At 35.2% G+C, this 12,014-nt stretch overlaps 2 protein-coding genes and 1 non-coding gene across 3 annotated transcripts; 1 reads left to right on the top strand and 2 right to left on the bottom strand.

The window, feature by feature from the left end:
- Positions 1-1,455: 1,455 nt before the first annotated feature.
- LOC124939369 (PH, RCC1 and FYVE domains-containing protein 1-like) lies at positions 1,456-6,650 on the bottom strand. Its single transcript, XM_047479849.1, has 10 exons — positions 6,603-6,650; positions 6,155-6,241; positions 5,844-5,933; positions 5,688-5,774; positions 5,444-5,548; positions 2,770-4,508; positions 2,482-2,692; positions 2,268-2,414; positions 1,836-2,182; positions 1,456-1,696 (listed from the first exon to the last, which is right to left on the bottom strand). The coding sequence occupies exons 1-10, from the start codon at positions 6,648-6,650 to the stop codon at positions 1,564-1,566; spliced, it is 2,994 nt and encodes a 997-aa protein (XP_047335805.1). The 3' UTR covers positions 1,456-1,563.
- TRNAV-AAC lies at positions 1,750-1,823 on the top strand. The gene has a single exon. It is a non-coding gene; the product is annotated as a tRNA-Val (tRNA).
- Positions 6,651-8,167: 1,517 nt separating the features above from the next.
- On the bottom strand, positions 8,168-11,796 carry LOC124940153 (protein tas). Its single transcript, XM_047480636.1, has 8 exons — positions 11,464-11,796; positions 11,224-11,319; positions 10,898-10,981; positions 10,352-10,512; positions 9,728-9,845; positions 9,241-9,376; positions 8,967-9,145; positions 8,168-8,593 (listed from the first exon to the last, which is right to left on the bottom strand). Exons 1-8 carry the CDS (start codon positions 11,728-11,730, stop codon positions 8,354-8,356), a joined length of 1,281 nt encoding a protein of 426 aa, XP_047336592.1. The 5' UTR covers positions 11,731-11,796; the 3' UTR covers positions 8,168-8,353.
- Positions 11,797-12,014: the final 218 nt, after the last annotated feature.

Consider the following 12,014-nt stretch of genomic DNA (forward strand, 5'->3'; position numbering starts at 1 on the left):
GAGTCTTCTACAATAAAACTCAAACAATAATTAAGTAACGATTGTTTCGAATATAAAAACTAAGTAATTTATTATTATTTTTTTAAATACCATTGTATCAAAAAAATTCAAATGTTTCAGATTCAATTTTAAAACAATTTAAATGGCTCCAAAAATAAACGCGAAAAAAAGAAATAACCCGGACAAAATCATATTTAAACTAAGGCCTTGTTCGAGTTTAGGTTATTCAAATAATCTAGTTATTTAGAAAATAATGATTTTTGATAAGGTAATTTTTTTTTGACAAAAAAATTTGAAAAGGTATTTATATATAATAATAAAATAAAAAATAATAATTTAACATATAAGATATTTTAGTATTTCAGATAATGAATTTGACTAATATAATTGAGAAGGAAGGATGATATGATATTTTTGAATTATGATATGGAACAAGGTCCAATAGATCGAATTTTGAAACAAAAATGTATTTAAATATGTTAAAGATACTTAGTTGGAGAGTAATACATTATATAAAATTGAAATATATCTTGTTAAAAGAATTGAGTTTATAGCTAAAAAAAAGTAGCCAACGAATAAAACCAAAAACAATTTAATGAGATCTTGGCTAATAAGATAGCATTTCAAATGAAATGAAGCTAGCAACAAGTAAACTCAACAAAAATAAATCTAAGTTTTATTCTCACTAAAAATTCCTAAATTTAAATCCTTCAAGAAGAGAGAAATTTGACAAAATAATCTTAAAAAGGGGAGTAAATGAGCTAGTGACCAACGCATAATTTTAAATGCGCGGGTGACCACTTCATATTTTTTTTGACGAAATTGTCCCTATCGCGAAACGCAACCGGATGCCATGTGAAAAGTCCACAATCGGATTGCCGGTTGCGGCTCGCGATTCGATTGCGTCTCGCGATTGCCGGTTGCATTTCGCAAATGTCGGTTGCGTATCACGAATGCCGGTTGCGTCTCGCGATTACCGATTGTGTCTCGCGATTGCCGGTTGCGTCTCACAAATGTCGGTTCTCGCAACTGGGGGTACGTCTCGCGATTATGGACTTTTCACATTACATCCGGTTGTGTCTTGCGACAGAGAAAATTTCGTCATAAAATATGAAGTGGTCACCAGCACATTTAAAATTATGCATTTGTTATCGGCTCATTTACCCTATTATGAGAGTCATCTCATCAAATTTCCCCTAGAATATAGGGTCATATACTAGCCATAATAAAGAATAAATCCTGATAAAAAACATTAAATTGAAAATGAGTGTCTTTAGGTGAGGAGGGGAGAGGGGATACATGACAACAGTTTACACCTCTTTACAATTCAACAATACCAAAAATACAAAATCAATGAGTGACAAAATTACAAACAAAGCCACCCCTCTTTGCAAATTGAATTGCTAGATTTATTTATTAATTTTTTTTCTCATTTCAAGTCCTCAGAAGTCTCATATATGATCTGAAAATAACTGATAAATCTTTTGTGAATGAGAAACATAAGGAGGAGTTCAATAGAGTAGTAAAGTTAAAAATCATACCATTTGGGTTCTTCCTTCCTTCCTAGGTGGTAGTATGACCATCAGATGATTCAGTTTCATCACTGCTAGTCAATGGTGGGTTATACTTCTTTAGCAATCTATCTTTGTTTTCCTTCCACCATTCCTCTGCCTGTTGCTCCGAGAATCTTCTTTTACTGTCAAAACAATTCAGAATAATCAAATAAGAAATATATAATCAACACAACTTGGTTTCGTGGTGTAGTTGGTTATCACGTCAGTCTAACACACTGAAGGTCTCCGGTTCGAGCCCGGGCGAAGCCATTAATTTTTTACCTGAATTTTACTCGTTTGAAGAGTTTTGAACCGTTCTGTAGTTGTATTAAGGTAACATAGACACCAGGTTCAAATTGCTCATTAAGTTCTTTCACCCCATGAATTGCAACACCAGCATATCTAGAACTTTCATTCTCATGGCCTGTCTGAGATGATATTGATGACTTGTTGTTATCTTCATTTGTTTGTGATAGGTGATGGTCCCCGTTATCCTCATATGAGCTGCTGCCCATTGTTTGCCTTTCATGTTCTTCCGAGCTTAGAAATCCTTCAATCCGACTACACAATGACTTAAAACTTTCGCTGTTAAGTACCTCCTCTGGCAAACTTTCTGTCATTCCTTTCAGCTGAAAAACCATATGATGCTCATATTAAGAAGACAATATTACACCAATTATGATGAAACCAAGAAAAAAAGATAGTAATAATAACCTGAGCTGAAATAGTTGTAATGACCTCCTTTGCAATTGAACATTTGAAAGATCTTTCTCCAGCTGCAAGAGTAGCTTCTGATATCGTTTTTTGAAACTTTTTAATCTCTTCATCTTGGGAGTCCGATTTATGCTTAAAACCTCTAGCCTAAAATCAAAAGCAAATTTCTTAGTCCAGAAATTTCTTTTAACTTATAAACAAATTGGTTTCTTACCTGGTCTTGCAATTTCACCACTTCTTTGTTTAGAAACTCATTCGTCTTCTTAAGACTATCGATTACACCCCTAGAGAATGTGGGTGTGGCAGATCGCGGAGGGCTTGGTCTCCTAGTATATGGTGAAGATGGTCTGGAGTTTGCACTGGATTGTGGTGGAGCTACAATTGGGGCCCTGTAAACATTATGCTGACTACTCCCCCTCTGTGAGCTGGAAGAAAGGTAATTCATATTTCAGTGCTAAAGTTGATGGAAGTTCAAAACAATGTATGTGATAAAGATATAAACCTGTTCCACGGTTTTGCAGGATACTTCATTGTGTCAATATTGGGAGCCAGCAACATTCTTGATCTTCTAGGCTCCACCCTGTCGGATCTTTCTCGAAAATCTATAGAGCGAGGAGCAACAGCCCTCCTAGTAACATTAGTCGCATTCCCAGCCTCAGCAGTTTTTAATTTATTATAACAAGAGTCACATACACGGTGGGGTTTCCCTGGAGTTGGGGCCATAGCTGCTTTCATAGCTTTTTTTGAACTACAACCGTGGCAATGAACCAGCCCACAATTATAACAGTTATGCCTTTTCCTTGTGAAACCAAACGGTTGTCGACAGCCAGAGCAAACAGATTGATCAGCTCCAGATACCCATTTATGAATGCATATGCTCGCAGTGTAATTCGACCCACATGTTATGTTCTTTACATGTCTATCTTTCAGTGCTTCAACAAGTGTCGGTACTTTCCTATCCTCTGTATCATCATGTCCCAATCTCCCATGTGCACCTCTTCCCCATGTAAATACTTCGCCACGCGAAGTCATCACCGCAACATGATGTGCACCGCATGATATGTCATCGATGAACTCACCCACCAATTTGTCCTGAACCAGGCAAGGTATCTTTCCGTTAGAAGTTGGATTCCCTAGCTGACCGAATTCAGTACTTCCAACTGTGAATACATGGCCTGATGTGGTTAATCCAACGGTCATGGAATGACCACATGCCAGCTGATGGAAATTGTAGTCCATAAGAGAAGAGACGAAAGTTGGATGTAGATGTGACTCCTTATCACCATGACCTAATCGGTATTTATCACCATCGCCCCAAGTGAAGACTTTCTTTGATAAAGAATTGGGACCGTTCTGTCCCATGACCTCTACTATGGCTGCAGTATGCCAAACGCCACATGCAACCTTGACTGTTTTATAACCACTTAACAGATCAACTTCTTTAGGGAAAGAGACTGTTTCTCGATCGCCATGACCCAATACACCGAATGTTCCATCACCAAATGTCAACAACTTGCCGTTTAAAGTTATCAACGCAGAGTGCCATGTGCCACAAGCAATGGCCATAATTTGAATTCCTTCTAACGGACCTGAAACCATTTTGGGTACCCAGTGACTAACATCGGCACCATGACCAAGAAGTCCCACGTTATGAGAGCCATCACCCCATGTGTATAAATCACCAGATGCAGATATAGCACATGTATGATGTTCCCCACAAGCAACGAATTCCACGTTTGTAACTGCAAGATATTCGACAAGACGAGGACGGCTGAAATCTTTTTGAATACCATGGCCTAATCTCCCACCAGATTCTTCTCCCCATGTGAAGACTTCACCTTGCTTTGTAACAAGACCGACGTGCCTAGCGCCACAAGCAATTTGATGAACGTCGAGAACAACATTTGATTCTAAGGGCCGAGGAGTCAGAACTTCATTTCTCGAAGGAAATGAACTTAGAGACCCGTCAGTGTTGTCACACCAGATCTCTCCCCAGACATAAAGATCGCCTAATGACTCTATATCATCTGAACCTTGACTTGAAATACTGGGGTTGCTTGAAACACTCAGTCGAAAACCATCTCCAATGCTTTGTCTTCCTTGCATATTTGAACGTTCAGATCGAACATCCGGGGTTGGATAACCACTAGAAGATTCAGTAGAGATTGAATCAATAAACACCTTATCACGAGCAGTGATACTTGAAGTGACCTCTATTGTTGTACCAACAACAATATCTACCTGAGGATAATTTGCACAAACAACTAAATTATATTCCCTTTTCTAATTCATCTATTTAATCTATTAATCAACCAAAAAACTCAAGATTGAATTGCTCAGTGCATAGTAATTATGTATCTAGAACAGGGATCCTTCTTTGTTTCAATCAAATATCTTCCTGTTAAATCCCATTCATTTCACCATGTAATTCAAATAAAAATGTCATTTTGTTCTTATAGCATATCTTTATAACTTTACCAAACACATCTAACAAACTCTAACTTGTTTCCACCACTTTCAACTAAACAAACTTAACACATAATACAATCCTTCTCTTATACCTCTATACCATTTGTATTATATAACTTATATATCTTTGTATCAAATGGGGGCCGAGTATATTAGTGTCTTAGGTAGTACAAATGGCAAGTGTTTGAACTTGAGAGGCTGAAATCTCAAATTCAATTCCAACTGAAAAGCACTTTGAAGACAATATGATATTACTGTCATGGAGTCATTTAAATTTGAAAGGAAATGAGGGTCTTAATGAGAGACAGATCTAGCTAGACATGAATTAATATCACTATGGTCTAATAAGATGAATATTGTTGATAGGAAACATAAAATTGATCACTAATTAATATTGACTGTGAATTATACTCAACTTAATGACGTTTAACTACTCGGTGTTTCTTTATGTGAATCCAACCGCATCATAAGGGGGGAAACTAAATTCTTGCAGGCTATTAATTTTCTTTTCCATGTCCTCTGCTCGATGTTCACAATATAAACAGTTACATTCAGCACGAACTATCAACCTATGGCTACCTCAAACTGAAAATATACCTCAGAACTATCTAACTACTTATGGATTTGAGCAATACAGTTCACAATATAGCCATGAGCTGTCAAAGAACTCGATTGATATTTTATGGCCAAATTGAGCTGAAACTTACGTTGTTAATATCACTTTGAGTATGTCTATTGTCAGTTTGATCAGTAGAAGTTAAAGCCTTGAGGCCTGTGAGCCACAAATCTGCCTCGGTGTTGTCCTTGCAAATCTAATTGAATATGAAATATTAGACAAAATAATCTATTATGATAACAGAAGTAGCAATACATGACTATTGGAATTTATCGAAAACTGTTTGAGTTGCAGAAAAATAATTGAAATTTAAAGGAAATAGATTTGTTACAAACCAGATCAAGGGATCTTTCTCCATTGTTATATATGAGAGAAAACGATAAGTACTCCTTTTCAGGGCGCAAATATCTTCTAAAAACAGCCTGTGTGTAATCAAAGGTTAAAAGAAATATTTTTCGCTTGAAAGATAAAAGAGAGAAGAAGAAACTGACCGTTCGTTGTCCAAGAATGATACGTGAAACTGAAGATAGATTCAAATTCCTTTCTTTTCCATGAGATAACCATATCAATGTAGTCTCATCCTGCAAAGGTTTCCATGAGATAACCATATCAATGTAGTGTCTACAAAGTAGTGCAGGGAATTAGTGGATTGTGATTTTGAATTTGAATAGGAAGGAGCTAACATCATTCATCTAAAAGAAGGAATAAATGGTTTCGATAACTAGTGCAGTCTGCAGTTGGAACAACTTATGTTATATCTTGAAGAATAAGAAGAAGAAGTAAAAGGCTGAACACCACTCACTGAAGAAACTCTGAATCGACAAAATTTAGGCTTCCCTTTCCTACTGTATTTAGTTAGCTGTGCACCTGTTTTCAGAACAATAAGGGCCTGCAAACGAGTACAAACAACTTTATCACATAACTTTTACAGAAAAGCGGAATCATACATACACCATATCAATGAAATCCAATACTTATTCCTCCTAGGTATACATTTTTTTTACTCTTTTCTGAAATTAGGCAAAGCTCTACATGCTTTATGATTACACAAATCATAATAGTATACAAAACATAAGGATTAGATTAATTCATCGTTAGATGCTCATAATAAACACGAAGTTCTAATTAGATCCTGATAATATGATAGTTTTCTCTTCTAACGACGTTATATATCAGAATACATTAATCAGGCCTATAGATGCGGATGAAGATATGCTACGTTACGTTAGAGACAAAAGAGAAAGAGAGACCTGTTCGATATCACGATCAGGATTGGCATAGTTAACAGAATCTGCCATTCCATGTGAATCAAAATCATGAGAAACCGTATAGGGAGCGTTACGCGGACAGTCTTCATGGATGCAGATGATAGAATAGGCTCGTTGTTGTTATTCTTCGTCGTATCATCAAAAATGGAGATGAATGATGACTAATCTACGGGTTCTTCGTTTTCAGATCTGGAAGCTGATGAACGATTTGAGATTAACTAGCTTCAGAGAGTGAATTATCAAGTGATTTGGAGCAAAAGAGCAGCAAAGTTTGCGTTTCTTGTGTCTGATGGAGAATGGATCTAGCAGAGCTCGTATAATCAAATGATCAAATGTGGACAGAGAAGAAGAAAGGAGAGAGAGATTTGAGTGAGACGTTTTTGCAGATCAAACCAAATGAGACCGCGATATTGGCGCGCTTCTTTAGACCATCTTCTACATGCAAACCGAAAACCGTCTCCCATATTTAATAATAAACTAGGACCTCAAGTTTCTATACTATTTCAAATTGAGACTTAAAAGCTTTTATTTAGAAAAAAAATATACGTACACTTAAAGCACAATCATTAAATAAAAAAAAAATATAGGTACACTTAAAACACTTAATCATTAAATATTTAAAAGAAGATAATGTTTTCTATCGATGCAAACATCTTTATTTAAGACTTTCTTAGAACAATTTCAACGAGAGTATTTGGGCAACAAAATTATAACGGAAAAAAAAACGACGTGAACTACCACATGTGTAGGAATGAGAGAAAAAAAAATCTGAAAAAATATCATGTTTGGGAGGAGAGAGAAAATTTTATTTTTTTTTTCTCTTCGGGAAAATGGCTATGTTCGGAGGAAAGAGAAAAAATAATATTTTTTTTGAAAAATGACAATGTTCGAGAGAAATTTGTCCCGAACATTGTCATGTTCGAGAAAAATTTGTCCCAAACATAGTTATGTTCGAGAGATTTTTGTCCTGAACATGGCCATGTGCAGGAGAGAGAAACATTTTTTTTTTTGAAAAATTGTCATGTTCATTTTTTTTTTTGTATTTCTCTCTTCTGCTTAAGTGACAGACCAGGTCAGATTCGTGACATTAATTTCGTTTCTAACTCGTCGATTTGTGACATTACTTTCGTTCTAAATTCGTTACCCTATCACAACTCTTGCGCAAACGGTTACGTATATCTCTTATTCATCGTATCCTTGCACGAACCACATAATTCATAGACAATTAGTTTCTAAACCTAATCAAATCGGTTATTAAAATATTCAGAAGTCAGAACATCATATCTTGCACGAAACCACATAATTCATCACGAACCACATAATTCTTAGACAATTAGTTTCTAAACCTAATCAATTCGGTTGAAGTCAGAATCGGAGTAGAAAATATAGCTACCCGTGACCTAGTCGTAGAATAGTCCAGTTGTTTTTGTGAACAATTAAAATTTGAACAAGGCATTTATCAGATTTTAACGTACTCGCTGTTTGATTGAAGTTCTCTGAAAAGAAAAAAGAATGGTGATTATTTTCAAATAAACCACACATGACTATGATGACAAGAATTATTGTGTTCTATCACTGAGATAATTTATCATTTTTAAGTTTACAAATTACAAGTACAACAAAGTTAGATATTTTTGTATATGTTCCATATCTATTCTCCCACAACACAAATGCAGGGCAAATGGATATGAGATTTAACTAGAGAGATCAACAATTGATGCTCTCAATTTAACCTAAAGGATAGCTGGATCTTTGTATCTATTAAAAACAGTTTCAATATCCGCCATCACTTCAGGTGGCAATGGTAGCTCAGTTGTAACAAAAGCATCGATATCTTCTTTTAACTGTTTAACGGACGTCGCACCAACAATAGAGCTCGTCATAAATGGTCTGTCTCTAGCAAATCCAAGCGCTAACTCTACTGGTGTCAGCCCGTGTTTCTTCGCCACTTCAAGATATTGTATTGTTGCCTCCTACAATTTCCAAACAAAATTTAGAAATTGGTATATTTTCTCAATATTTGACATAATCACTATCTTACTGAAAATTGTTATTAAAACTAAAATTGTTTTCAAGATCATGATCCACATCATGGTCCGAATTTTAGCTTCATTTGGTATACAAATTTACTTTTTGGATCACGATGAAGATTATATTTTAAACCAATGAGATTTTGTAAATAGGATCAAAACGTCACTCCTAAAAATTCAAAACTACACATCCTAAAAGGTTACTTCTAGAAATTCTACAAGTCATTAATGATCAAATTTAGCCACCATGTACATTACTACACTACCATGAATTATCGCACAAATTATAAAAGGCATAATAAATGTACATACGTACCTTTGCAAGAGATCTGTTATATCTTTCCATATAACCAGGGAAAAGGTTAAGCCTTCCCTTTTTCGCAGCTTCAGATTCAAGATCAATGTATTTCCCCGTCAATGCTCCACCTCCAAGAGGGGAATAAGCTAGTAAGCCTATGTTGCAATTATTCGGGTGGCAAACTTCAACAAGATCAACTACAGCATAAAAGACACAAAGGAGACAAAGATGTAAAACACTTAAAAACATAATTAACTTACAAGATGTAAACAACGAAAGATTATTAACTCACTTTCAAACTTGCACCTAACTAGCAGGCTATAGCTGTTCTGTATACTGACAATCTTTGGTAGTCCTCCAATCTTTGCAGCATGAACAAATTCCATCACTCCATAGGATGTTTCATTAGAGACACCAATATAGCGCACCTGTATCATACAATCATTATATAATTTCTTAGGCCTTAAGGATTATTTGGATTTAATCCAAAGAACCCTTTATCCCTTTACCCCATCATCTGAACATCATTCAAATCATCAACTAAAACACCCTTTATTTTATAACATTTTAAAATGTTATATACGAATGATATTTTAGTCATTTATCCCAAACAATATACCTTTTCATCAAACAAGTGATTTTTCCAAAAAGAAATAACTACATCAAACAAGCTCTTAGCTAATCACATATATAATCATGTTTGAGATATCAATAATCGTCGAACCTGAGTACATTAAAGAATTTTATCGCAGGAAAAAAGAAATCATAAGCCTGTGTACCTTCCCAGCGTCGACGAGCTCTTTAAAGGCTTGTAACTGTTCTACAAATGGTACACTAGGCCTCCATTTTGAAGGATTATAAAAAAATTCGCCAAACAGTGGTATATAACGGTCTGGCCTGAATCATAAGTAAAACAATTGGTCATGCATCAAAATAAATAATAGATAAATAGTTACACTGTTCGACTCCACAGTTAATAGACCTTTCATACTCCAAGGGGTGAAAAAAAGAACAGAAAAATATGAACTAAAATGCATGGTAAATCAAAATGTGACTGATCAATCTGCCAAAAACTTATTTTCGAACCTGAAGTTAGGCAAAACATATAAATCATGGTTGATTCTTAGTTATATTCAAAATAGGACATGAAATTTGAGAAAGGTTCAAATCGAGTCAGACCTGTTTTGATTATTACTCAGAATCTTAAGTCTTCGTTTATAACTTTTTTCAAGCAATGAGTTCTATTTTAAGTGAAACAAAATATTAGGTATGAACATCTCGTCAAACTTTTTTTCGCCTTCTTTGTTTTTCCAGGGAAGTCTTACTTCCAACAAAGGTGCCTCAACAATCTCCAAAAGAGAAACAAACAGCAAGATGTAAATAAGAAATCTACAGAAGCTCACCAATGAATTTGCAATAAATCAATGTAATCAGTATTGAGACGCTTTAGGCTTTCCTCAACACTTTCTCTAATGTTTGCAGCATCAACCCGCAGAACTTCTGCATTGGTACGTAAGTAACTTGCTCGCTCTGAATACCCACATACTTTTGTCGCCACAATAACCTGTCCATTAGAAGAAAAAAAACATAACCCACTTCACTTTTCTAGTGGAATTAAATTCCATACCAACAGCAGTATCAAATATAACTGAGGCATAAATACAAACTTTAGCTTTATGATCCTAAAATACTGAACTTTTTTATGTTAAATAATGTTGTTACTGCAAAGGACAAATGTAGGTTCAAGCTAGATATATCCTAATGCGCATGAATTAGATGTTAACGGAAACAGAAATAATGTGTTTCTATTGCATAAAGTGATTGTTCAAAGAAATGCACAAAAAAGTTAGGAGGTGAAAACAGATAAATCCATGTAGAAAGTATAATCTTGCTATCTTAGTTTCGAGATTCGAAATACAATATACATTCTGAAAACAATCGAAGAGTACCTTATCACGTGGTTGTGACTTGAGCCAGCTAGCAACATACAAATCTGTTCTTCCCTGAGTCTCTTTTTTCATGGGGATAGGATACTTATTTATTTGGGGGTCGGGAAGAAGAAAAACAAAGATATCAGTTCCACTTCTATGATATGATATTCAACAAGTAAGCATTTGCTCAGTAGAATAGAAGAAAAGACAGCCAAAGATACAAAGACATGATGGATGAACTTCTTTCTCTTATACTATGTTCAAATTGTTAATATTTTGTAAGAAATGAGAAACTAAGAATTAATTAGTACAGAAAATATGAGGAAATAGTTGAAAGATCTTACAGCCTCTGCAGTATCTAAAGCATTAATTCCATGTTCAAATGCATAACTAAGAATTTCATGGGCCTCTTTCTCTGTATTTTGCTGTCCAAAAGTCATCTGAAGAATAAGAAAAGAAGTGAAATCCTTTAAGCAAACGAATTCTCCTTCAAGAAGAATAGGTAAGTAGTACTGTCACATACAGTGAGCAATGAATGATTAGGAAAAATTTGAGGAAAACAGAATATGGGTAAAGTTGATTACCGTTCCCAAAGTGATTTCACTGATATGAAGATCGGAATCCCCGAGTTTTCGGTATTGAAGCGGCCTCGTTTCCCCGGATTTTGCGCTTAAGACGGCGAAGGAAGCTGGGTTCCTCCTCCTCGTGCTTCCGTCATTTGGTAGCCTTGATAGCGCGCGACCAGAAAGAAAACTAGCGCGAAGGTTGGAAATGAAGGAGGGAACAGGGGATGAGCTCGTTGACGGCATTGACGTTAAGGAGGAAGCCATGACGAGTGTAGTCTGTAGCATATTTCCTTGTATCCCTAATTCCTTGTTCTCCAAAGTCTATCCTCAACCCAAAAGAAGAAAGAAGTAACCGTCACAAAACTACATTTAGGCCTTGTTAGGTTATTTATTTAATCTATACCAAATCAATTTTCTAATCAATCACTTCTCACCAATCACATTACTCATTTCATTAACCAAAATATTAAAATACCTTCTATTTTAAATTATTATTTTTTATTTTATTTATATATATCAATACCCTTTAAGTCATTTTACCAAATATAATCATCACCTTCTCAAAATCA

The sequence above is a fragment of the Impatiens glandulifera genome, chromosome 5 (assembly GCF_907164915.1).
Source record: "Impatiens glandulifera chromosome 5, dImpGla2.1, whole genome shotgun sequence".
Taxonomy (NCBI): domain Eukaryota; kingdom Viridiplantae; phylum Streptophyta; class Magnoliopsida; order Ericales; family Balsaminaceae; genus Impatiens; species Impatiens glandulifera.

Bases quoted from the DNA above. Each gene is read 5' to 3' on its own strand.
- LOC124940153 (XM_047480636.1), bottom strand. From the start codon at position 11,730: ATGCTACAGACTACACTCGTCATGGCTTCCTCCTTAACGTCAATGCCG. The intron at 11,320-11,463 runs GTAATCAACTTT...CTTATTCTTCAG, and splicing joins GTGAAATCACTTTGGGAACG to ATGACTTTTGGACAGCAAAA. The intron at 10,513-10,897 runs GTACTCTTCGAT...TCTAATGGACAG, and splicing joins AGTCACAACCACGTGATAAG to GTTATTGTGGCGACAAAAGT.
- LOC124939369 (XM_047479849.1), bottom strand. From the start codon at position 6,650: ATGGCAGATTCTGTTAACTATGCCAATCCTGATCGTGATATCGAACAG. The intron at 6,242-6,602 runs GTCTCTCTTTCT...ACTCGTTTGCAG, and splicing joins CTGATCGTGATATCGAACAG to GCCCTTATTGTTCTGAAAAC. The intron at 2,415-2,481 runs GTAAGAAACCAA...TTTTGATTTTAG, and splicing joins TGGTGAAATTGCAAGACCAG to GCTAGAGGTTTTAAGCATAA.